Source organism: Zootoca vivipara, chromosome 4, assembly GCF_963506605.1.
Source record: "Zootoca vivipara chromosome 4, rZooViv1.1, whole genome shotgun sequence".
Classification (NCBI taxonomy): domain Eukaryota; kingdom Metazoa; phylum Chordata; class Lepidosauria; order Squamata; family Lacertidae; genus Zootoca; species Zootoca vivipara.
In genome coordinates this window covers 77,534,962-77,562,512 of record NC_083279.1, presented here as the reverse complement: position 1 = coordinate 77,562,512, position 27,551 = coordinate 77,534,962, and the positions used below count along the sequence as shown (strand labels likewise).

The window sequence follows — 27,551 nt, the reverse complement described above, 5'->3', positions numbered from 1 at the left end:
AATGAAAATGGCCCAGTGTATTCTTTATGATACAGAACAAACGCATAAAGTTTAGCCACCCTGCAAAATGTTATTTGAAGGGGATATAAATCCATCTGTCAATCAATTAATAAAATAAAAATAAAAAGCTAACTATCTGCAGTCTACCAGTATTAAGCAAGACTCCTAAAATAAATAGCTTTATGTCATGCCATTGCACAATTGGCCATGCTCATTAGAGATGCCTGTCCTTTTTTCTAAAACATCAAAGAGTGCTTGTTATTGGAGTCACGTCTCATGCTTTGAAGCCTCATTGATCCGGTCCCATATGGCAAACCTTATATTCGTGCCATTTGAATGCAGATATTTTGGTCTCTAATCCTTCACCGCACTAAGCAAAGGAGCAGATCTGCTGGTGCATCTACACACATGCTTGAATCTGCATGTCTGCTTAAATGCTACACCAGGTATTAAATCACTAAAAACCATTCTGGCAGCTAGACTATGATGCTACATGTGCTTGTGCCCATCTGGTTATCTTCCTTTCAACATGACCCTTTCATTTTCTAACTACTTGCCCTAAAGGAAGTAGTTCAAGAGATGTCTATAAATTAGCACGTGCAGCAATGTCTGCTGCACTACCCAATCCCTTATCAAATTTCTTGTGTTGGCTAGAAATGCCATTTGTGGGGTGTGGGGGGAACCCCAGTCTTTCAGTTCACATGTAATTCATGAGAGCACCAGTATTTCTGGCCATTGTGAAATATACATAGGTACCACAATAAATGTTCTTATAAATGTACGCACACACACACACCCCTTGTGTTTGTTCTTTACAATTTACAGTGCAATTATGCTACACGTGTTTACAGAGTCAAATCCCGCTATGTTCAGTGCTGCTTATTCTAATGTACATGTGCCTAGGACTGCAACCTTAACTTATCAAAGTTGCATAGGTTATAACAAGGAAATGAAGCATTCAGTATTAAACCTCAGTAGATCAAAGAGCAGGCCTTTGACCCTTGTTGTGAATCCCCTCCTCCCCATATATTGACATCTTAAGTGGTGTCTCTGGGATAAATCCAAAGATGATCCTACTGTTGCTGATAGTTTGTAGAGTTGGTCTCTTTTTCACATCCTTTCCAAATATTTTTGCAGAATTCAAATGGTAACAACTAGAGATTTGAGAAATATAAAATGAAAGAGCCCCATTTGTATCTATTCTGTGTTTAATAAATATGCATTAAAAGGTATCTGAATTAACTGGTTGCAAAATAATAAAAAAATCTTTCATTTTTAAAAAAATCAGATTTACTTAGCTTCACATACACTCTTCGCATCCCAGGCACTGGCAACTGTGTCTTTTAAGAACTGGCAAACTGAAACTCTGTTCCCAGATTACAGAGAGAGTAGATACTAGTAATGTGCATGTATTTGTAATATTCTAATCTGTTTCTGATTGCTCTGCACTCTCTCCACTTCGATCTGTGTGCCAGGTTCCAAGCTGCTCTGTATGCAAAGAAGCTATAAGTGTTCCCCATTCACTATCATGGGGAATCTAAGAATGACTAGAACTTTTTATCCTTTTGGCCAGATGAAATTTACTGACAAAGGAGCCCCGCCCAAACAGATTAAGCCTGCCAAATTGTAAGAAGATAATCCAGGGGTTTAGATGCAGTGCATCTTTAAAGGTTTTCTATTTACCCAAAGGAAAAGTCTGTAACCTTTTGATATTGTGCAATATTTGGATGCAAATTTCACACATGTTCATCCCATCGAAATTTCAGAACGGTAGCTTCAGTGGTTCTCCTTCAAGGACAGACTTACCATTTTGGGTACAACAGGAATTCTAGCAGGAGGAGTTGATGGGGGAAAGGTCATGAACCCCCAGAGAAGACTGGGGTGAGAACTATATCACCCCATCCATGGCCCTGTCATTGGTGGGGGGTTGGCAGAAAGTGCATGCACTCCTCTTCCTCCACCAGCAGCCATTCATTAAAACAACAACAAAAAATGTTATCTGAAATACAAACGAACTTTTTCCTTAAATGAGCTAATTTTAATGGCTTTCTACAGAAGAAAAACATTACAGTACAAATAATTGAAAATCCAAAAAATGAAAGGAAGTATCTCCAAAACATTTCTTGTTTTCATCCATTGCGGCAGTTTGAATTACACAAGGTGTACCATAGAATACTAACAAATTGTATCTTACACTAAGCCTGTTTGGTCAAGACTGGAACTTTGAGCCTTTCCTCTTCCCGCCCCCCCCATTTCAAGCTTGATTTGATCTCTTGGTCAACGAGATAACAAAGCAATTAGGCAGTCTAGGTTTGGAAAATGTTGTCAGGATAATGGCTGACCTCTAGTGGCCAGAGAAAAGAATTAATAGTTAATTGATAAGCCTTGATGGTGATAAACTAAAAACAATATTATACCATATGATTTGCTTTTGGGTGTGTTTTTTTAAAGGCAGCTCAATGAATTTAATTGAAAGTATTAGAATGTATTTTCTATCACAATTGACTATGCACACTAATTAACACCTTAGAGAAGATGAATCAATAAAGTGTGAGCCTTAGTGATCCCACGCTAACAAAAGGGCTTTAACGGTGAATGTTGCCAGTTCGTGAATGGTAGTTACCAGAGCAGGGCCTGGGATTAGGCCTTCTGGTTAAGTAGATGGAGCCCAAAAGATCTCTGATGGGATAAATCCCAGCAGATTTTGACAGATCTGAGGGCAAAGCCCACTGACTTTAGGTTGGGGCTGTGACCAGTCTGGGAGTGGAACTAAGCAAAAAGAACTTTGTTCTTATTTGGCGATCACTCGTAGCCAAGTAAGAATTCTTCCATAAACACGGTCATAACAGTGAGTCCATAAGTGACTGTGGAGCCAATTCTGGGTCCACATGTCCTTCCACAGTGGAGACATAGATTTCTGGGTGGGAGTTGATCATGGTGAGGGTTTGCCAAATGTGCCTTCCTATTAGCACATTTCTCCCTTTCGTCCTGTGTTCAAGCGTCTTCAAAGTCCATGATATCTTTGGTAAAGGTTGTTCTCCAATTGGAGTGCTCATGGGCCAGTGTTTCCCAATTGTTGATGTTTACACTATCTTTTTTAATTTGCCTTTAAACGTCTTTTGTTGACCACCAGCACTACACTTTGCATTTTTAAGTTCGGAAAGAGTAGTTGCTCAACATAACCAATCCAACGAAGTTGATGTTAAGAATCATTGCTTTGACACTGATGATCTTTGCTTCTTCTAGTACACTGGCATTAGTTCGCCTGTCTTCCCTAGTGATGTGTAAAAATTTTCAGAGACACCGTTGATGGAATATTTTGAGGAGTTGGGCATGGTGTTTATAAGTGCTCCATGTTTCACAAACACACAGTAAGGTTGGTAGTACAATAGCTTTGTAAACAAGCATTTTGGTTTCCCTGTGAAAGTCCTGGTCCTCAAACACTCTGCACTTCAATTGGGAGAAAGCTGTACTCGCAGAGCTCAGGCGATGACCGGATTTGGCATCAGTGTCAGCCCTTGTGGAAAGATAATGGCCCAGGTAGGAGAAGAGATAGACACTTTCCAACATTTCACCATTGAGTTGGATTTGTGGCAATGCAGAGGGGTTGTTTTGTGCTTGTTGATGCAGCACTTTGGTTTTTAGATGTTGAGCGATAAGCCAAGCTTTTCATAAGCTCTGCAAAGATATTTAGGATGGTTTGTAGGTCATCCTCCGAGTGTGCACACACTATATTGTCATCAGCAAACTGAAGCTCTATGATGGAAGTTATGGTAACCTTACTGTTTGCTTTCAGCCTACTTAATCTCACTTTCATTCTCATCAAATCAGTCCTGCTGTTTCTTGGTTTGGTATCCAACAGTTTGTTCATAGGCTGCAATAATGGATGTTTTTAGCTTGGTCCAGTGTTCATCAGTGTTATTGGGAACTCTGAAAGCAGTTGGTCCTTAAGAGATGTTTGGAAGCAATCCCACTTAATAGGATCTTGAAGGGCTTGAGTGTTATTTTGTACCTTGGTTTCCTTCCTTGAAGCCTGCGTTGTGGTATCATCTTGAAAGCCATCGTGGAACGTATTAATTGGTGATCTGTCCAGCAAGCCTCAGCACTTGTCATAGCTCTGGTAAAGAACGCATCATGGCAATCTTCAGATCAGAAAATTACATAGTCTAAGATGTGCCAGTGGTTCGACCAAGGGTACCTCCATGATGTTTTAAATGTATTTTTTTTGTTGAAAGAGTGTGTTGGTAATAACAAGGTTGTGCTCTGCACATATAGTCAAAAGTAAGATTCCATTCTGGTTGCTTTGCCAGTTCCTTCTTTCCCAATAGTCCCAGACCACAGATCAAAATCTCACCCAACTCTTGCATTAAAATCATCCAAGAGGATAAAAACTTTATATTCACCATAAATGTGCAGCTTATAATTATCCAAGGGGAAACTAACTAGCCTTGCCCATTGCTTTACTGACAAATGGCCCCAAGACCAAAATTTAAATGTAAAAAGTGTTGTGTCTTCCAAATGAAAATCTTAGAACTTTGCCACAATTGTAAAGTTCTGTTGAATAGAGCTGCACACGAACAGGAGTTTCCCCTTTTTTAAAATGTCAGGGGAAGTGCCCCATCTCACATCCCTGCTATATACACTGAATTTCCTCAAAGACAGAAGTGGCATAGACAAACACAACCTGACTTTTTTTTTTTTTTACTCAGTTCTCCCCTTCTAGGCACTGTGCTCAACCCATTACCTTACTTGGGGAAACACCATAGCTCAGTGGCAGAGCCTCTGCCACTGAAGGTCCCAAGTTCGATCCCCGGTATCTCCAAGTAAGTTTGGGAGAGATTACTGCTTTAAATCCTGAAGAGTCGCTGTCAGTCAGTGTAGACAGTATGGAGCTGCTTGGACCAATGGTCTGACTCAGTATAAGGCAGCTTCCTATGTTCCTGTGAAACATATATGCCTGCCAGCTTCCTCTTCCTCCTTAGTCTCAGGGTTGCCCCCTGTAGAACTCAGCAGGGAGGAAGATGGAGAAAACAATTCTGCCTCTGGCGCCACCTAGTGTTGGGCTCCCTGCCTTCTGCCCTATCACCCCCAAGGAAGAGCAGCCACCACTGGGCTCCAGTGTGTCAACCACACAGAGACTACCTTTGCCTGGTGCATTTCAGTGTTTGGGAAAGTTCCGTATATATAAATGGGGAAATGAGATGGGGAGCTTCCCCCGAAAACAAAGAGTTTTCCTGGAGCTCCACTTACCCAGCAGAGCCCCTGCAGAACTTTGTGTGAGGGTAACTGAGACAAACCACTCTGTCAGTGTTTTCTTTTTTAAAGTCATGAAGCATTTATGGTAACAGTTTCACACAGTAGTTAAGCAGAGGATAAATTGCTCACACACTAACTGAAAGCAATACAGAAAAGAACAGCTGGAAAAGAAAATACTGTGGACATCTGGCTGAGCCTTCCTGGGACTCAGGAACTAGAGCGCCTTGAAACATTCTTGATGAAACCCCAATTGCTTTTTGCTAAAATTGGAAACTTTTCCAGATGTAGCAGAAGCTGCTGCAGCAGCCAAATCTTTATCTTGCTATTCCTGCATTCCCTAGGATACAAAAAGATTTGCTGAAAATGCGAAAGTGTTTGGCTAGCAGTTGTCATGTCTGCATAATTGCTGTTGCAAACTGGGTTTATTGTGGCATGCCTTCTCACTGCCTGGGGTGGGGAACCCATGGTTGCCCCCTGATGTTGTTGGAATATAGTTCCCATCATCCTTGACCCTTGGCCATGCTGGCTGGGGCTGATGGAGGATGCAGTTCAACAACATCTAAATGGCCACACTTTTCCCACCTCTGGGCTACACTCTACTTCATCGGCTGCTTGGCAAGAGACTAAGAAAGTAATATGCCTATGTAGATATAAAGTGAGGCATCCTGGAATAAATGCAAGTGAGAAAGGGAGAGCTGAAGGTGGCTTAAGAGACAGCATGATTGCTGGAGTAGGCAAAAGAAAGATATAATCTGTAGGTGTTTGTTGGAGCATCAAAGATGAATACAGTACCAAATGAATACAGACTGAGGATTGAATACAGACTGAGGATTCCTCAGTCTCATGAATACAGACTGAGGATTCCTGAGTCTTAGGGTAAGAATTCTCACACTGTTTCTTCTTACCATTTTAGTATCAAGCTGGAGCCCTCTTCAGAGATCAGGGGCAAATGTATATGGGTTTAAAGCAGGGAGCGTTGGGGTCCTCAGCAGGGCTTTTTCCCCCAGCCGGAACATGCCCAGAACTCAGTCCCGGCACCTCTCAGGTGGGCGCCATTGCCATTCTAAGAGAAAACTGAGGGAGGTGTTCATGGTGAGTTGCAGCACTTCTTTTTCTAGAAAAAGAGCACTGGTCCTCGGGGTCCCTGCATTCATCTTCAGAGCTTACCACATTGAGAGGAAATATATGAGAGGAAATATATGTATGAATAGTGCCTTGCCCAGCTTGTGCCTCCTCAGGGCTCATCTACACCTCCGTTTGCCCTGCCACTTCTCCCTGGGGAAATCCTCGGTTTAGCACTGAATCAGAACAAAGAGCGGCTGGGTTTTCCATGGATTGTCCTTCATTCTGATCTAGTGCTTGCTAAGCCGTGGGTTTTCTGGGGGAAAGTGCTGGGCAGCAGCAAAAAAAAACCCAGACCCATGCTTTCTAAGCACAAGACAAGCGGAACTGTAGGTGAGCCGTTAGTTTGTCAAAAATACCCAACTTGAATGAAAAGCACTGAATGGGACATATAAATAGGTGAGTGAGTTTTGCTGAACTGAGGCTTAATTCTATGTCTGGGAGCCTTTCTTCCAGCAGGAGGGCCTTGGAATTCTGCATCAAGCAAAGACCTTCTTGCTTTCCCAGGCCTTTTAATCAAATCTGTTTTGTCCATGCTGATTGTTTTTACTCTTCTCTCTTTCACTTTGTTGCCTTTACTATATTGGTTTGGAGTACAGTCATACCTCAGGTTGCGTCCGCTGCGGGTTGCGTTTTTTCGCGATGCAAACACGGCAGACCCACAAGTGTTTACATCCGGGTTCCGCCATGCGCGCATGCGCAGAAGCGCTCTATCATGCTTTCGTGCATGTGTGAAAGCGCCACTCGGGTTGCGGACTTTTCAGAGTGCGGACGGCACCCCAGAATGGATCAGGTCTGCAACCCAAGGTACCACTGTATTACATTATTTTTATTGTGTTCCTGGTGTTTTTGTAAGCTGCACTGGGAATTTTTTGTACCCACTGGTGGGTCACAGCTGGATCTAAGGTGGGTTGCAGGTATCACCACCCTGCAAATCATGGAAAGGTAGAGTTAGAAGGGACCCTGAAAATCATCTAGCCCTTCAATCCAGGAATATGCAGCTGTCCCATACGGGGGATCGAACCTGCAACCTTGGCATTATCAGCACCATGCTGTAACCAAACAAGTTATCCAGCTGATCTTAATATAGCAGCAGGTTAATAAAGGGGTCCCCAAATTCATGTTTGGCTTAAAAGTGGGTCCTGAAAGGGTTGAAGATACATGCATTAGAGGTTTCTTGGAGCTTTGGAGCACAACGCATTGTGGTTAAAAGTTGGGAGCCAGTTCAAATCTCACCTCTGCCATGAATTCAGCCATGAATTCACTAGGTCATCTTAAATATGCTGCTTTTTTCTCAACCCTCATCCATATAAGGTTGTCATAAGCCAGGGCTAAGACACCTGTGGCCATCCATATGTTGCGTTCCAACTCGCATCAGTCCCAGCCAGTGTGGTCCATGGTCAGGGAGGATAGAAGTTGGAGTCTATATATGGAATATATGGAATGCCGCATTTAAAGAACACAACTTCCCCCAACGAATATCATGGGAGCTGTAGCTTAAAGGTGCTGGGAATTGTAGCTCTGTGGGGGCAAACTGCAGTTCCCAGGGTGGGGAGAGTGCTATGTGCTTTAAATACACATGATGTGTACACAACCGATATGTGTCAAATGCTCTGAACAGGAGGGAGTTTATGGGGTGGCTTTTTTGCAAGTCTGTAAAATGTATAAAAACAACTTTAAAGGTACAGCCTCCATAAAAGAAGCACAAACACACACACACACACACACACACACACACACACACACAACACCTGGCAAATAGTTACCTAGTAGCATTTGATGAATATTTTACAAAACCATTTATTCCTTTCCTATCTAAATTCATGAATTACTCATTGCATTGCACATCTTCTCCCCTCCAGGCAGACAGCAGTAGTTGCCACAAACTGTTTAAGAAATGAAAGCTGTTCCAAGATAAAGGTGGATTTCATTAATTAATTACTACTGTAATACTATACCTCAAGCAATAAAGGTGGAGGTAGAGGTACTCTAACCTGAGACTGTGCACAACATCTCTTCTTATCTAGACTGCTTCTGATTATTATTATTAATATTTGTATATTTCCCTAGCAATTGAAGACATGGCCGTCAAATAACTGTGCAAAGACTTCTCAGCACTTCATATGACTGATAGGATTGAGTTTCTCAGTTTTGGAAAAATCAGAGTAGGCAGACACCAAATTGACTTTCCGTCAGACTCCCCTGTTCTAAGGATTAGTGGGACAATAGCGTGAGAGCGAATCATGAAGGAGCCAGTGTCAAGCAGAAAGTCTGACCACAGAGAGGGGAGACCTGGGTTCAAATGGCCACTCAGATGTGAAGCTCTAGCCCTGCTCTACCTCACAAAGTTGTTGTGGTTATGAAACCAGATGGCTCCCTTTGTTGTGCCTCGGCCTTGTTAGGAGAACACACAGGAGAAAAACTGCATTTTTGAAGAAGGAAAGCTTCTGAATCAGACTGGCTGACATGTGTGTGCTTGTTACTGCACTAGCAGGAGCAATGAGAGTGAGGAAGAAGCTGTGGTGAGGGAAAGAATGGGATTAGTAGCATCAAATCTTTGGTACATGAGCATTTAAAGTGCAATCATAGTGCTTTAAATGTATGGTTTGAATGTGGCCTGAGTTTGAATCCCCATCAATTATGGGTAGCTCAGTTGGTTAGAGCATGGTGTTAATAATGCCAAGGTCGCAGGTTCGATCTCCATATGGGATGGCTGCATATTCCTGCATTGCAGCGGGCTTGGATTAGATGATGCTCACAGTCACTTCCAACTCCTCAATTCTATGCTGCTCATTTGCCAGCAACCTTTTCTTCGCCTAGTCTATCTCCAGTGGTTCTTTTGAGGATAGTATGGGAGTTCCTTGGAGGAATGGCACAATGCACATAAAATGAATAAAAGTGTTTGCCTGGTTTTTTTATATTTGTCCTGTTATCTTTAGCAATACTACAAACTCAACTGCTTCCAGAGGCCTATATTGGGGGCCTTAGACTATAGATTATCATAGGATGACTATAACTGTTAATCCAGATATGCTCAATTAAGAAACTTTATCTACACCAGAACCTTCATACAGTGTCTGAGCACTGGGGCATCACTGCTGTGTTTTGTAGCAGGCAAAATTCTGTTTTATCCTTTCTTGATTCCTGGGTTTGGCATAGTTGATTAAACACAGCTCTTGATACAAAAAGGAAAGGGCTTTTTTAAAGGTTAAAAATAGAACAATTTGTACTTCTTTAACAGTTCTTTATGCTTTCTATTCCGCCACCCTTGATCGCACCCACAATTTCTTGCATTGTTGTGAAAGGCGACTGTGAGATTGCATGAAATCAGAAACTTTTCTGCTTGAATAGGCCTGTGTGCTTAATATATTAATACGTTTTTCATTGATAATCTCCTCAAGGTCTTAAGTGCTAGATAGTCAATAGTCTTCTCAAGGACTTAACTACTGAAATTTTTATAGAGCTGAAATTAATAGGATATTTCTACTTAATACCATACCACAATTTTTACATGCGATAAATGGGCAAATGCATTTATCAGCCAATGTCCTAATTAAGAAAAATAGCTTAAGTAAGGAGCCATGTAATTATACAGGCGCCTCTTCATAATGTTAGTATCTTGTTTTCCAAAGGCGATAGATTAAGAAACTAAATGACTTACTGTAGAAACCGAATTGCTTTTTAACTAATAAATGCAAAAACAACCCAGCAAAAAAACCTCCTAAAATCTCAGCCCCCGCAAGCACCCTTAACTACCATTAGATTGAGCTAATAACTGGACTGATTTATTAATTCCTAATCTATATTTTAATATTAATATTATCATGAAAGCAATGAATCCAGGGGCCACTGTCCAGCACATAGTTAGGCATGATTAAAGCCATTATTTTAAATGGGCTTATAACACATGGACTGCAAGAAGATCAAACCTATCCATTCTTAAGGAAATCAGCCCTGAGTGCTCCCTGGAAGGACAGATCGTGAAGCTGAGGCTCCAATACTTTGGCCACCTCATGAGAAGAGAAGAATCCTTGGAAAAGACCCTGATGTTGGGAAAGATGGAGGGCACTAGGAGAAGGGGACGACAGAGGACAAGATGGTTGGACAGTGTTCTCGAAGCTACGAACATGAGTTTGACCAAACTGCGGGAGGCAGTGCAAGACAGGAGTGCCTGGCGTGCTCTGGTCCATGGGGTCACGAAGAGTCGGACACGACTAAACGACTAACCAACAACAACACATGGCAGCTCAGTGTTGGATTCAGTGCCACTATGTTTTGAATGGATCAAATGAAATTATTCCCCCACAAAATGCATGGAAACTGAAGTTCTAAGGCTTGCATTGTAACATATTGCGGCTCCCCTGAATCTTGAATGCAGATTCTAGATAGAGGTAGATCTCTCACCCACCTTAAATCAAGGGTGGGGTCTCCTCAACTTTGACAGGAACCATCCACCAGTCAAATTTAGCTTGCGGAGGTGGAGGGGGTTTAGCAGTGGGCTTGCTCAACCCTGTGTGCAGTGCATCCCCAACATTAGATACTTGATTGCTACATTAGCCAGAAGGGAATTTAAAATCAGCCTAACCAAGCAGCTAAAGCATCTCAGCTTGGCTCTCATTCAGCTAAAGCTTAAATGATAGCCAGCTCACCATCTGTCTATCTGATTCACTCATGCCACAGAAATTCCAGCAGAACTGTAGCTGCTCTGTTTTGTTCTGGCCAGATAAATTCCCTTAATACAGTATTCTCAGGTTTTATTGACAGAGTGGAGCAGGTCTGTAAAGGCATCCTGCAGGTGGGGACAGGTCTGTATCTCCTCTCCACATTCCCCACAGGGCAAAGCAGGACTGAAGACTCCGCTGATGAGCTGGTGACCAGAGACTTTCAGTCCTGCTCTCTTTGGGGACCTGCTTCACTAAGTGCATTCTCTGCAGGGAACATGCTGGTGAAGCAGCACCAAGCAGGAGTATCTCTGCTGATCAGGGGATGCATCAGTTCTGCTCCCTGCAAAGATGTGAGCTGGATCAAACCACTACCACCCCATCAGTTGAAGAGCAGGAGTTTAAATCCTGTTGCTTTGGCCGCGTGCTAGTTCCTTCCTGGTGCACACATAGCGCCCATCAACTGACACCACCTGCCCATCAGATTGGTGTCCGCTGATTGACAGGTAGGTCTTTTCTTTGGGACCTTGCAGATCAAACTCACACCCTGGTGGGCCAAGATTAGCCCATAGGTTAGAGGTTCCACACCCCTGGCCACTGAGCAACTGGGTTGTAGCTCAGTGATTCGGCAACAGGCTTTTGTGAAGAAGGACCCAGGTTCAATCCTTGGTGTCTCCAAATAGAGCTGGGAAAGAACTCCACCTGAGCCACTGGAAAGCCACTGCTGGAGGGTGCAGACTGGGGTGGGGAAACTTTTGCAACCACTGTGGGATAGGGCTTCCCCTCCCCCAACCCCCATGAGCCTTTTTGACAGGTGGTTATGACCACGCGCCCTGTAAATCACCAGAGGTCACCGTTATATCAGGTGAAATGTTTTCCTTTGCCTGGGCAGTTTGAAATCAAATTACATGGGCAAAAACACAGGGGGTTGCAGGCAGCTCTCATCAGCTGCTTGCTGGTACCCCACTTTATGCATCATTACCTGCCCCACACCTGGACTCATACATGGAGTCAGGTGTAGGGCAGGTGGGTGTGACATGGTGCAGTAGACTAATGGACCAAATAAATAAATAAAAATAAAAATAAAATAAAAAGGACTGCTGGCCCAATTAGACCCATGAAGTTTCTTGCCCGTAATACAGTGGTACCTCATTTTAAGTACACAATTGGTTCCGGAAGTCTGTACTTAACCTGAAGCGTACTTAACCTGAAGCGAACTTTCCCATTGAAAGTAATGGAAAGTGGATTAATCTGTTCCAGACGGGTCTGCGGAGTACTTAAACTGAAGCATACTTAACTTGAAGCGAACTTTCCCATTGAAAGTAATCCATTCCAGACAGGTCCGCGGAGCACTCAACGTGAAGCGTACTTAACCCGAAGTATGAGTGTAATTGGTTCTGGAAGTCCGTACCTAACCTGGAGTGTACTTAACCTGAAGCAAACTTTCCCATTGAAAGTAATGGAAAGTGGATTAATCCGTACTTAAACTGAAAGTACTCAAACCAAAGCGTACTTAAACCGAGGTATAACTGTACTAAATTACTCAGTATACTAAGGCAGCATCCTATTTTCTTACAGGTGAGGCAGGTAAGTGGCCAAGCAGAAATGAAGCTAAGAAATGTAGTTCCTAAGGAGCCAGGCTGAGATTCAGATATTACTAGGAAATCAGTAACAAGGCAGGAGAATAGCTCTTAGTCCAGGGGAGTTTGTCCACGCAAAGGAATCCTAACTTCCCTGCTTACACATGATTAAAGCATGTTGTCCCTCCCAACAAACTGCACTTTGTTAAGGGTCTTGGAATTCTAGCTCTGTGAGGGAATGAACTACCGTTCTCATGATTCTTTGCTGGGGCAGAATGTACTTTTAAATGTATGGTGTAAAGATAAAGGACCCCTGGACAGTTAAGTCCAATCGAATTTGACTATGGCGTTGCGGTGCTTAACTCCGCTTTCAGGCTGAGGGAGCCGGCATTTGTCCACAGACAGCGTTCTGGGTCATGTGGCCAGCATGACTAAACCAGTTCTGGCGCAACGGGACACTGTGGCGGAAGCCAGAGTGCACGGAAACACCATTTACCTTCTCACCGCAGCTGTACCTATTTATCTACTCGTGCTGGTGTGCTTTCGAACTGCTAGGTTGGCAGGAGCTGGGACAGAGCAACAGGAGCTCACCCCATCGCATGGATTTGACATGCTGACCTTGTGATCGGCAAGCCCAAGAGGCTTGGTGGTTTAGACCACTGTGCCACCTGTGTATGGTGTGTATGCAGCCACAGAAAGAGATGTGGAGCATCCCTGGAAAAAACAGCTACTATTTGCTATCTTTATTCAAAGCTGGGCAGTAGCCATGCAGACTGTGTGGCCCACACTGGTTCCACAGTGGCCTTTGTTAGTTCTGTAGGCCAGCAGGCATTAGCCTGAGCTGAGGCTTTCTGTCAGTGTGCTGCACAATAGGGGTTGGAAGTGCTGAACATGCAGCACCCCCTCAATCGGAGCTGCGCCTCTACATGCCTTTAGGGGAAGCATGATTCTTTAATGATGTTCTTTAAAGGCAACAGCAGGAAAGGGTATTTGTTGGGGATATACAATTTCAACAAATGGCTTTCCTTGCGATAAGCGTGTGGGCTCTGGTTGGGGAAGAGCGCCTTAAGGAGGAGATGTGGCATCTATAATATCTTTTCATGGGCACATCTCTCCTATTAAAACCAGGATTGCACCATCGAAGTAGGCACCTTGCCATATGAAACAGATGGCTGCTGATGTATAGCGTGTTGGAGAACCGACATATGCAGGAATTTGGGTCCCGTCCAGGAATGTCAAAATGACAGCCAAAGCAGTTTCTGTGCTTTGATTGCTCCCAAACACTTTTGAAATTGGGTTACTTGGAGAGTTTCAGAACTCGCTCTTTTTTAGGGGGTGGGGGGGTGGCATTTCAGTGCACCTGCTTTGCTCCTTGCACTATACCAGGGTGGGCTGCAATTTAACTCCTGCTCTGAGAGCCATCATTTCTTGGGGAATGTTATCACAAGACTTGCTACATTGCCCCTAGTTGTCATGAACTGGCTGGATGCAGAGGGGTGATGGGAGACATCAGCTGGGGAGCCCCCCAGGGGAACCCCAAGGGAAGAAGGCTCAGAGCCAGGATTTTGGTGTTGGGACAACAATTAGTGGTCAGAGGGAGAAGACGGAGGGGGAGGAGGCGTCGGAAGCTGAAGAGGCAACAGGGTTTAATGAGCAGAAAGGGTGTGTGGCAGAGGGCAGTGCAGACTCAGAGGCAGGAGAGGGCAAGGAGGCAGGAGGCAGAGATGAAGCAGGCTGCTGAAGAAGCCAGGGAATCTCCTCTTCCTGCTGTGACTAGGTCCCCTCCCTCTTGGGCTCCCAGAACCAGAAGAGGTATGTAGAGAGCGATGCAATGAGAGACAAGACGGCGGAGCCCTAGGCTACTGGGAAAGGAACCTCTCGGAATGGTGGGACTCAGTCCTCGCAACTGCCTCATTATGGCAAGACCTATTGGGGAGAGTTGCTGTGACCACTAGGCCTGAGCTGTTTTCGTTGATCGAATAAAGAGTTAACTGACTCCAGGTGTTTTATTGCTGATGTTCGCTGACTCCTGCTGTTGATACTGGTGTACCTGAGAATCTATAGGTCTCGCTCTGACAGCACTTTCTTGCCTTCTTTCCAGTAATATCCAATATCCAAGCTGCTGAAAGTCCTGTTGATATCAGGATAAACAATCCCTCAACATTTGTATATGGGGACGGATTTTCATAAGGGAGGGGTGACTGGCCGTATGGTGTGTATGCCTTATTTGCTGGTTTCACTTCTGCTCCTACAACCTGGAATCCATTAAAATGATGGGCTTAAGTTGCTTTTGAGAAAGGTACATTGTCTTGAATATCCTTAATGTAAAAATAGTTAGAAATAGGGTAGAAATATAAAAGATGAATATGAAAATATATTCTTCCTCAGTAGTAGGAAAACATCTGTTGTATGCACTGAGATTAATGTCATTGTCTTACTGTTAATAATAAACACTGGCTCGTTTTATTAAGAGGTGGTGGGTTTAAGTTAGCTTGCCTGAATACAAAAATACAAGAACCTTTTGCTTAAATTTGATACGATTTGTTGCACACTCCTGCTTTAGAATAATAGCAATTTTGATGTCGGTATTTTACGTATTTTATTCCTGCGTTCCTCTTACCGTGGACTTAATTTTATATAATCTTGGAAACATTGCACTCTTCTGAGAAATTCTGCGGAGGCCTCATCTGTATGCTTATCAGACCTCCAGGATGCTGCGCAGGTGTTTGCTTGAAAATGTACATCCGTTTGCAATAATCATAGATTGTGAACTCTGACTTGAAGAAATCAGTCACTGATATTAGCTGCCTGTGGAATAAAATGATCGGTCGGCTTTATCTCCCTCTCTGGGTCTGTGTTTCCAGAAAAGATAGATTGGGTTGGTACCATTTCTTACTACTCTTTCTGCAAACTCTTTTCTGTCCCTGCTCCTCCTCTGTTACATCTCTAAATTCAACAGAGGCACATGACATGATGAGGCTTCTTGACTGCTGGCTGATAAACTCAAAGGCTAAATATGGAGCGTTGATTACAAAGGCACAGTCTAGTAACCTTAAAGGCTGATTGTCCAAAGAGGAATACTATTGTCCCAGTCTAAAAACCTCTGCACTCCACCACACACATGGAACCCTTGCAAGCATTCCGGCCCATTCATTTCAGTGATGGGAATCAACTTTTGCAAGTAGACTAAACTTTCATTTAGTAGCAGGGTGCGGTGCTACCATTCACCTGACCTGCGGTCTGTTGTGTTACAGCTACTTACCGGGAGGTTAGAGGGTGTGTCAAGCAGCATGTATTGCAAACCATATTGCCAGGAATTCTGGGATACAAAGCTACTTTTTTTTTTAATTTAATACTATGCTGCTGACTGTTCATCCCCCCCCCCACCAACAGGGAAATGTAGACAATGGTGTTTTGCATGAAATATTTCCCCTTACTATATTGGCCTAGGATTTGTGTCTTTTAGTTTTAAGCTGTATCATGTTATTATTCTGAGCAACAGAAACTTTATTCAGTATTATTGCAACACCCTACTCTGCCCGCTCACCCCCTGCCAGCCCCCATTTCATTTTGTATTGTTGTGGTCCTTGGAAAAGTCATTTATGGAACTGATGCAATGTTTCCTGATTGAGTTGCTACTGTCCACAACTTGTAGGCTTCACCCTCAAACAAATTTTGCCAGTTTGGTTTTAAGCAGGACAAAATTTGGGACACTGGGATTATGAGCCTGCATGGTATAGTTGTTAGACTAGCTCCTAATTCAGATTGTGTTGAAAGCTATAACCATAGAATTGTAGAGTTGGGGCGGACCCTGAGGGTCATCCAGTCCAACCCCCTTCAATGTAGGAATCTTTTGCTGCCCACTGTGGGGCTTGAACCCATGACTCTGAGATTAAGAGTCTCGTGCTCTACCGATTGAGCTATCTTGGGATCCCAGAGTTTAAATTCCAGCCATGAAGCTCACTGGGTGACTTTGGGCCAATCACTGTCTCTCAGCCTTACCTACCCCAGAGGGTTTTTGTTGTCAGGATGAAATGGGGAGAGGGAGAACCATGTAAGCCACACATTGAGTTCTTGGAGGAAACATGGCTTGTATATGTAATAATGAATAGAACAAATGTACAAACGATTTAGCCGCTATATTCAGTCCTGCATTCTCCTCAGTGAGGAAAGGTTGCACCATCTGGGACCTTTTCATTTAGAGAAAATACAACTAAGAGGTGACATGACACAATATTATAGAATGGCATGGAGAAAAAACTTTTCTTTGTGAATTTTCTCCCTCTCGTGACAATACAGTCTGGATATCCAACAAAGCTGAAATTTGAAAGATTTGGGGCAAGTAAAGGAAAGTAAATCTTCACAGTACTGTACATAGTTAGACGTTGGAACTCACTCCCACTGGAGGCAGTGAAGGCCACAAGCCTAGATGGCTTGAAAAGAGGATTAGATGACTTCATGGAGGAGAGAGCTACTGTATTTAAGTCTACTAGCCACAGGGGCTTCCATAGTCAAGGCATTATTGCTTCTGAAATGCCAGCAGCTGGGAACACGGGAAGGGAGAGTCCTTTGTGCTCAGACCCTTCTTTCAGGTTTCCCAAAGGCATCTGATTGGACACTGTTGAGAACAGGATGCTGGACTTAGATGGGCCATTGGCCCGATCCAGCAGGCTCTTCTTTTGTTCTTTATGTTCTTACCCCACAGTTTCAAAAACCTTCTGTGTCAGATACGGAATTGTTTTTAAAGTTTCCTCTCTTCTGAGAGTATTCTCCTTGACTCATGTTGTCTGTCTGCAGAACCAAAATGTATGCACTAACAAGATCAGTTTGCATAGAATGGGCATTTCCTGTTACAATATTGCTCGGTACACAAGCAGGTCATATTTGGGGCTGCCTTTCCGCCTTCCTACGATAATGCTACAATTAGTCACTACTACATCTGCTGTATTTCAAATGCTAACAGTATTTATTCAAAGCTGCATTTCATACTAAATAACTTTAAAGGCATTTTCCCCCGGTTGGTAATGAAAGAGCCTTCTCAGAAGAGATTACCGGGTATGTAACTTTCCCTGACACCTCATACTTCAAACAGAAGAATGACTTCCACGCTGGAAGCCAGCCAGATTTGTAAATTGAAGTACTCTCTGTATAATAAATTTCACATAAGAGAATAACAGATAAGCACATGAATTTTCAATAAAAAAGACATTCGACATATTCTACTGGGCAAATAATAATAAAGAATTTCTTCTTGAAGGCAACTTCTTCTCTAATTTGAATTTTAAGCTAAATTGGCCAGAGACAGAGAGAGAGAGAGAGAGATTCCATAGGCAAGCTATCCAAATGAGCTTAGTAATCACAACACCATGAATAATAAATAGCATTAAGATTATGTGGATAGTTCATTTGAAATGAGATTTATTTACTTATTTTGTTAACAATGTATTTATACCACCCTTCATATAAATTCTAAGACTGTTTGCAGCAGTAGAATGTAACCCAAGGAAACAGTGCATTGAAGCAAGATCAATTAAAAGCACATCTAAATAAACAAATAAATGTAGTGTTCTACGCATAGCTGCCAAGTTATCCCTTTTTTAAAGGGATTTTCCCTTATGCTGAATAGGCTTCCTCGCGAGAAAAGGGAAAACTTGGCAGCTATGGTTCTACGACACTTTTGTCACATCAGCAGAAGTGGGCGCAAATTTGCATAAGACAATACATGGGCTATGCTAACTTCATTCAGAGGGGGGAGGGGAAATTTTGGAGAAGAATTAGTGGAACACCTCTGGGAACAAATTTGGGATAAACTACCATCTCAATTAGAACTCAAGAAAATGTTTTAAAGATAGCACATTGCTGTGCCCAGCCAGGTTACGTACAGTATATAGAATTAACACACCCAATCTTTGCTGGCAGTATTGCAGTTTACCTAGCTCTCTAGTACACATGTGGTGTGTTAAAGCACATTAATCTCACATCCTAGCAGTAGCCTATATGCTGCAGTACTTGACTGGTGTTTTGTGTCAGGCTGGGTTGGAGAACGTAGCATAGAATCTAAGCGGTAACTTGAGACTGCATGTCTTAATTACTGATTGCTAATTTGCGATCTGTCCTTTGCAATTCTGCACCAAAGCATCTTTGCTTACATAGACTAATATTCATTCCTGCTCATAGGCCTATGGTTTTCCTGTTTTCTTTTGACTACAGCAGGTTGCTTTTCTTTTGAATTTTTAATGTTGCTTCATTATTTGAGAAAAGGCCCTATCATAGCGGCCAAGTTTTCCCTTTTCTCGTGAGGAAGCCTATTCAGCATAAAGGAATTTCCCTTAAAAAAAGGGAGAACTTGGCAGCTATGGGCCCGATATGCTTGTATGTATCCATTCCGATTTCGGAAGTGCTGCTTTCAGCTGGGACCCACACACGTAAACAGCAAACTTTGTGTGTAGTTATAGCCAAGACATCTCTCTCACACACCTGCCTCAGCTGGAAATGTGTTTTCTTTCTTGCTTATATATATATATTTATTTAAAGTTTGCAGAGCCAAACCGAGGCAATGTTTTCCTGCAACCAAATCTACATGTGTGGATAGGGTGACTACTTCTTTAAAAGGCACAGGCATATAAATAGCATTGCATTGTGTTCTTTTTAATATGATGAGAGTAAGCACAATACAGTAGCTTTCCTGTGGAATTCTGTACAGTATATCACTTGCTTTATACCTCTCCCCCCTCATTCTGTTGCAAGCACTGAAGCCACAAAACCCTGTAATCTCTCAGTCTACTTAAGCATCCCATTTACTCCCAATGCTGGCCTTTTTAGAAAATGTTTTAAAAGCACTGATTTCCATGCATATGCGAAGAGCACAGCAGGGATTATTTTCTGGGGTGGGAAATGGCTGAAGACAGGGGTTGCAAAGCCTGATCATTTGTGATTAGATGTGAGAATGAGATCAATATGGATGTGCTGATTGAAAGAGATTGTACTGGAAAACGATAATAAAAAAAACAATGCAAGGCTCTATTCTGAGAGAATGGCACTTGTTTCCTAGTAATATAGTTTCCTAGTAATATACTGGTAGTAGGAAACTGAAATCACAGGCAGAGAAATGGATACGTTTCCCTTTCTTGCAGCAAACGCAAGCCAGTTTGCTTTTCAATCAAAAGCACAGCCACTATTCTACTTAAAGAGGCCCTTCCCTAGGCAAGATGAGGATGCAGGAATGCTTACACACTCATTGAAACTACAGCAGTCTTCCTTCAACCTGGTACCTTTCAGGTGTTTTGGACATAATAAAGCATCACAAATACAGCATAATTTTTTAAAAAATAATTAGCAAACCACCAATAAAACAGGTTACAGGTAGGTAGCCGTGTTGGTCTGGGTCGAAGTAAAATAAAAAAATTCCTTCAGTAGCACCTTAAAGACCAACTAAGTTTTTATTTTGGTATGAGCTTTCGTGTGCATGCACACTTCTTCAGATACAGTGAAATAGAAGTCCCCAGGCACTTATGTAGAGAAGGGGTGAGGAGGGGTGGGGATGGGGAGGGGAGATCACTCAGAAGGGTGGTGGAAGTGGGTGATTGACTGACTGATAGCTGTTGATGACCGAAAACGACTGCAATAAAACAATTGCAATCTATAAAACACTATTAACAAAGTAGCAACTAAAAAAAAGCTAAACATCTTAATTACAGCAAAAGTCATATTATGTGATTAAGAAATCAATAGGGCATGTATAATCTATAAAACAACATTAACAAAATAGCAACTAATAATAATAACAATAAGCTAAGTCCTGTCAAGTTCACACACTCTCTCTCCACACACCCCAGGTTTCATAATCTTTCACTCTGTTCAGTTAACTGAAAGACACATAAATACCTATAATGCCCATTGTTATGCCAACTCAGATGCTGTGCTGGCTGATGTCCTTGCAGGGCCAGCGCGTCCATTAAGGCGAACTAGGCAGCTGCCTAGGGCGCCAAAATGGAGGGGGTACTGGCCAGCCTGCCCGCCGCCCTGCCGTCCCCCAGTGCTGCCTGGGGCCGCCTCCACTGCGCCTGTCAGCTGTTGAGCGGCTTCCGGCCGCTATCCCGAGGTGCGCGTGCCTCCAGAGAGCGGCCTGAAGCCGCTTAACAGCTGACAGGCACAGTGGAGGCGGCCCCAGGCTTGCGCTCCCAGTGCAAAGCTCCGGAGGTGCGCAGGGAGAGCGAGCCTGGGGCTGCCTCCTCCGCGCCTCTCAGCTGTTGAGCAGCTTCAGGCCACTCTACAGAGGCACGCGGGGATCAGGGCCATCTCAAGCAGGTTTGGCGCCCAGGCGCCGTGGCGAGGAGATCACTCTGCCGCCCCCGCCCTTGTGGGAGGGCGCAGCACGCAGCATGGCTTCCGCACTGCTTCGCCGCGCAGTGCCCACCTGCCGGTGGGGCTGCCTCCTCCGCACCTCTCAGCTGTTGAGCGGTTTCAGGCCGCTCTACAGAGGCGTGCGGGGAGCGCGAGCCTGGGGCTTCCACGCCACACCTCTCAGTGGCCCCTGGCTAGTGCTCCCCACGCACCTCCGGAGAGCTGCCTGAAGCTGCTGAGTTCGGCGCCCCTTCCGCGCCCCTGATGGCCAGGTGCTCTATGTTAGTTCTCAGCAGACCAAGTAGAATAAAAATGAAGCCTTTAGTAAATAAGCCTTTTACCATTCCACTTCGTATATAGCTGCATACACAACATAACATACATTTGAAGTGCATTTGAAGCATGCACGCACCCCTCAGGAATCCTGGGAACTGTAGTTTGCACCTCACAGATCTATAATTCCCAGCACCCTTAAACTACACTCTCCAGGATTGTGTGTGTGTGCGTGTGCGCGTGTGCGCGCGCGTGTGTGCTTTAAATGTATGGTATGTATGTAGCCTTTCCGCTGAGTTGATTAAAAGCAATGCAGTACATCCACCCCAAAGCAAGTACAATTTAACTTCATAATTACCCAAGTATTTCGGAGCAGCAAACTTTTTAAAAATTTTGGTGAAGGATTGAAACTGCAAATACAGATCTAGCAATTTGCATCTTTTTTTTATGAAGTTCTAATTAGTGTGGCTTTGGCTTCCCGCAGGTTCAAACTTTGGAAATGAGGAGCAACCCATTCCTAAGGCAGCTGAGCCTTCTAAAGAAACACTCAAGGGGGCCAGTAGGACTCCACCACAGGCATCAAACAACGCAGCAGCTGCCCGGAGGAGTTTACTTCCAGCGCCGAAGACTGCCGCAACAACACCTGCTGGTGAGCTTTTCAAGCACTCATATCAGATTCCGTATAGTGTGCATACATGCATGTTCCTAAAATGTGTGTTATGGCTTAGTCCTCCTTTTCCGGCACTTAGATTCCTTCCACCTGCAGGACGCCAGGCTCTGCCCTGAGATATGGGTGGTGACCAACTCCATTCTCATTTTGTAAACAGCTGCTGCCGTTTAATGCACCCAGTCCTCCTGAATCCATGGTCCTTTTGGGATGTATTAATTTCCCTGAAAATTCCCTGTGAAGCATTTGCACTAGTCTACCTTCTGGCCATTTGGCATTTTGCTTTCCCTTTAGGTTATTATTATTGGTTTAATACATTTATATCCCACTTTTCCTCCCAGGAGCTCAAGGTGACGTACATAGTTCTCTTCCTCCTCGTTTTATATTCACAACGACCCTGTGAGGTTGGTTAGGCTCAGAATGAGTGACTGGCCTAAGGTGAACTTCACGGCTGAGTAGGGATTTGAACCCTGGTCTCCCAGGTCCTAGTCCAACACTCTAACCCCACTAGCTCAGATATAAGTAGGGCTAATATATGGCTTGCATCTACCATTCCTTTTAATAATGCACACCAGCGATTTATCTTTATGTTCCCCTAATTTACTGGTATTTAAAGGTTAAGGGACCCCTGACCATTAGGTCCAGTCGTGACCGACTCTGGGGTTGCAGTGCTTATTTCGCATTATTGGCTGAGGGAGCCGGCGTACAGCTTCCAGGTCATGTGGCCAGCATGACAAAGCCATTTCTGGCGAACCAGAGCAGCACATGGAAACGCTGTTTACCTTCCCGCTGTAGCAGTACCTATTTATCTACTTGCACTTTGACGTGCTTTCGAACTGCTAGGTTGGCAGAAGCTGGGACCGAGCATTTAACAGTGTAATTAGCATTGTGAGGAATGCCCATAGCTCAGTGGTAGAGCACCTGCTTTGTGTGCCGATGGTCCCAGGTTCAATCCCCATCATCTCCTGGTAGACCTGGGAATGGTCCTGTTGTTGGATCAGGCCAGTGGCCCAACTAGTCCAGCATCTTGTTCTCACAGTGGCCAACCAGATGCCTGTGGGAAACCCTCGAGCAGGATCTGTGCATAAGAGCGCGCTCTCCTCCTGCAGCTTCCAGCAACTCGCATTCAGAAGCGTTGCTGCTTCTGACCAAGGAGGCAGAGCTTAGCCATGACAGCAAGCCGTGGATAGCTCTCTCCTCCATGACGTTGCCCAAGCCTCTTTTAAAGCCATCCAGGTTGGTGGCCATCACTGCCTCCTGTGGGAGCAAGTTCCATAGTTTCACTAAGTGCTGCGTGAAGAAGTTATTTCCTTTATCTGTCTTGAATCTTCCAGCATTCCTCACTGTTGTGGTGCTTTGAGGGAGGGAGAAAGGGTTACTTGTCTTCTTCTAAACTAAGAAGTCCCAAACACTGCGACCTCTTGATCATTTGGGTTGCCCTTTTCTGAACCTTTCTCAACTCTCTAATATAACTTTTGAGGCAAGGCGACCAGAACTACCGTGTTTCCCCCTTTTTAATACGTAGTCATAAAGTAATACATGGCAGGGTTTTTAAGCATTTGAGAACTATAAGACATACCCCGAAAATAAGCCATACTTCCGCGCCGCACGGAGCAAGACCACCGAGCGCCCCAGCCAGCTAGCGGGACCCAGCACACCGGCCGCGACAGGAGGAAGCCTGCTGGGTCGGGTCGGTGCCCGGAAGCGGCGGCGGCCGCTGCAGCACTGATAAAGCGTGCAGCAGTGCCGCACAGAGCACCAAGGGCACAAGCAGCAGGAGGAAAGAGAGAGAAGCTCGTTGCTTGCGGCCGGAATGGGGGAGCAGCCCGTTAATGGGAACAGCTGCTGCTGCTCCGGCAGTTCACTGGGCGAAGACAGGGCAATTCCAGCGCCGAGGCTGAGACCGGGAAAACGTGCGGAGGGATGGTAGCATGCACGCGTGCGTGCGTGGCTGCTGGCGAGGCCAGTGCGCGCCAAGGTGGGAAGCCGCGGCGAGGGCTGCCGAAGTGGGAGGAGGAGGAGACGGCGACCACAGCAGCAGCAGCAGTGCAGAGAAACAGGGAAGCTCCGTTTCCCTCTGGTGTTTGCGTCTGGGAAGGCTCCTCGCTGCCAGTTCCCCACTCCCTGGTGAAGTTTTCCGAGACGGAAAGCCAAGCCGAAAGCTCCTCGTTCTCCATCTGAGACAAGGATCACTGACTGTTCTACTTTTGATGATTTAAAACCAACTCCCCTGTGTGCGCGTCTGGGCCCCTATGCGTGGAGCATGCCGAGCGCTCCGCAGCGCCGGTCGGGCCAGGTGGAGTGCCTGAGCCAGCAGCCTCCGCCTGGCCCGGCCAAGGAGGCCTGCCTCCCCGCCGCCTGGAACTGGCGGCTGCAGCGCCGGGTGCACCAAGCGCTCCGCAGCGCCGAGTGCACCAAGCGCTCCGCAGCGCCGAGCGCTTGGAGCGCCCTGTCGGGCCGGGCGGAACGCCTGAGCCAGCGGCCTCCACCTGGCCCGGCCAAGGAGGTCTGCCTCCCCGCCGCCCGGAACTGGCGGCTGCAGTGCCGAGCGCTTGGAGCGCCCTGTCGGGCTGGGCGGAGCGCCTGAGCCAGCGGCCTCCGCCTGGCCCGGCCGAGGAGGCCTGCCTCCCCGCCGCCCGGAACTGGCGGCTGCAGCGCCAAGCGCACCAAGCGCTCCGCAGCGCCGAGCGCTTGGAGCGCCCTGTCGGGCCGGGCGAAACGCCTGAGCCAGCGGCCTCCGCCTGGCCCGGCCAAGGAGGTCTGCCTCCCCGCCGCCCGGAACTGGCGGCTGCAGTGCCGAGCGCTTGGAGCGCCCTGTCGGGCTGGGCGGAGCGCCTGAGCCAGCGGCCTCCGCCTGGCCCGGCCAAGGAGGCCTGCCTCCCCGCCGCCCGGAACTTGCGGCTGCAATGCCGAGCGCTTGAGTTATTTCAATAACTCATTAAGGAATAATCTGCCCCTTCTTCCTTTCGGCCCCTGCTGGCTGCCCTTGCAGCTGTCAGCCACTGACAACGGTCCTGTCAAGAAAAAAATGATAAATACCAGTTCTGGGGGAGGTGTTAAGCCATTAATGGTAATAAGAAACTTGCCAACATTCTTCTGATGGAAATCACAAATCAATCAGCCCCCCAGTAAGAAGCAGGTGAAGCCTAGAAATAAGGAGCTGGAATCACCTCCACTCTCTTGGTACCTAAAAAATACATAGCTTTAGAAAAATTTGAAACTATAAACTGGGGATAGGGGATAAATTTGATTCAGTTGACATTAAAAGGGGAACCTACCTCATTCACAGTTTCCAAAACAACTGAACCAAAATACACCAACCCTTAATTCTCACTGCTCTGAATTTTGCAATGCAATTGCAAAAGGCCCCATAATCTGCTAGGATAAAGTGTGCATACAAAATCACGTATTAGGAAAAATAACATACCTAATGCGTTATATTAGGGAAGATTTTAATTTGTAAAAATGTGTATATTGGGACTAATTTGTACTAATATGTTGAATTTTTATGAAGACTTTTTTATATAAAAATAATAATAACACCTCAAACTGATGTGGGAATGTGGGGAACTTCAGACTGGCATAATGAGAAACTAAGAGAAACTGAAAATGACATCCCTACCATAGACCTGCATTAATTTGTTTTATAATGTAATGCAGGAATATCCTTCATGTTGCAAAAGGAGGTTCAGATACCCGCCATGTGTTTTAAAAAAGACATGAGGAGGGCACATGGACTAGCCTCACCTCTCTCTGAGGCGTGCAAAGCCAGCTTCCATGCAGTCAGCTGGCATGTGCTTCTGTGTGCACCGAGAGATCTTCCACATGAGCGGGGACCCTGGCCCAACCAGTCCTGCCTCATATGGAGGAGCATACGTCAGCAGATTTACAGAGCCCTTCACACCCTGGCCAACCATAACAGATGGAGAAGAGGAATGGTTGCTGCAGATGTCAGTGGTGAGGTTGGGGCTGGTCTAAAGCAACTCTAAAACCCTTTTCATGCATTCTTTCAATGCATGGGGAGAGTCATCAGAACACCACCACCATCCTAGAATGTACGTAGCTCAGGCTCAGCCAATTAGCACGGCTCTGTACAGTTGTTTTGGATTATCTGGCCTGATCAGTGATGATGGGGAGTTGGCTGAGTTGAATGTGTTCAGCTGCCTCCATCTAGCCTACTCTGACTGGCAGGGATTTTTGCCAACCAGATGCTAACTTGAGATTATGCAAACAGTTTAACCTGAGACTTCCTGCCTATGGGCTATGATCCATCAGCTTCATGGGAGAGCATATGTGCTGTGAAAAGCACTGAGGTCAGGTTCTTTCTCCTCCCATTTCCTAGAGAAGAAGATTGATCAAATCAGTCTAAAGATGAGGTAGAAAACCTTCTTCTAATTACTATTTTTAAAGTGTTTTCTGATGAAAAAATTAATAGGGAGAACAAAGGAAGCTGATTCATGCTGGGTCAGTTTAATTGCACATCTTGGCCAGTATTGTCTACTCTGACTGGCAGCAGCTCTCCAGGATCTCAGGCAGAGATATTTCCCTTGCTACCTGACCCTTTTTAAGCTGGAGATTCCAGGGACTGAATCCTTGTCACTGAGCCTACAACACCTGCGGGCATATTGAGATGAATGAATCCTACTTTTTATTGATTTAAGCAGCCAGTGCTAAAGTAGAGAAAAATGGATGCATTTATGTTGTCATATCACTAGCCTCAGCCCATTACGTATGTGTATACACCATGACCATCCTCATATTGTGAAGGGGGTGTTTATCATTTATTGTATTTATTTATACAATTTAAAGACTACCCTATAACTGGATATATCTGGATGACACGCAAGGATTAAAAGAATATTACAATGAAACGGAATCAATACCGTACCATTATAAAATCACAAATCATGTTAAAGCAGAAGACAGGAAAAGAAGCTTTGCAGCAACTAATTGATTTGAAATGGAGGGCCAAGGAGTAAAACCCACAGATTTAAAACTTGGGGTGTATTGAGTCCCAAGCTAACAGGACTAAAGCCCAGGACTGTTTTGCACCCAGCCTCTAATGTCTCAATTAGGTGTTTCATGATATATGACATACCACCAGTCAGCTGTTGGGTTGGACAGAACCTACAGAGGGCTAGGGAGAGGCAGCAGAGGCAAGCACTGTGGAGGCACCTCTGTCTATCAGCTGTGAAACAACTGTGGGGAAGGGAGATGAGAGACAGCCAATGAGAGTGCTGCGGGTCACCTCTGCTAGCCAATCAGCTCTGTGGGAAGAAGCCAAGCCAATTTCAGCTCAGCTCCAGCCACTGTGGCATAGCTGCCAAGTTTTCCCTTTTCTCGCGAGGAAGCCTATTCAGCATAATGGAATTTCCCTTAAAAAAAGGGAGGACTTGGCAGCTATGCACTGTGGGCAGCTTCCAACAGATATAAAAATGTAATCAAACATCAAACATTAAAAACATACCTGTACAGGGCTCCTTCAGATGTCTTCTAAAGTTGTATAGTGCTTTATCTCCTTGACATCTGATGGGAGGGCGTTCCACAGGGCAGACATCGCTACCGAGAAAGGTCCTCTGCCTGGCTCCCTGTAACGTCACTTCTCACAGTAAGGGAACTGCCAGAAGGCCCTCAGAGCTGGATTTCAGT

The 27,551-nt window shown here is 45.0% G+C and overlaps 1 protein-coding gene across 3 annotated transcripts in view; it reads left to right on the top strand.

Moving 5' to 3' along the window:
• MTUS2 (microtubule associated scaffold protein 2) overlaps positions 1–27,551 on the top strand; it is a 192,289-nt gene that overhangs the window by 104,167 nt on the left and 60,571 nt on the right. For all 3 annotated transcript variants that reach the window (XM_060273811.1, XM_060273810.1, XM_060273812.1), the window contains one exon: positions 21,720–21,884. In XM_060273811.1, the coding sequence (XP_060129794.1) occupies positions 21,720–21,884 (165 nt within the window). The remainder of the gene's footprint in view (positions 1–21,719; positions 21,885–27,551) is intronic.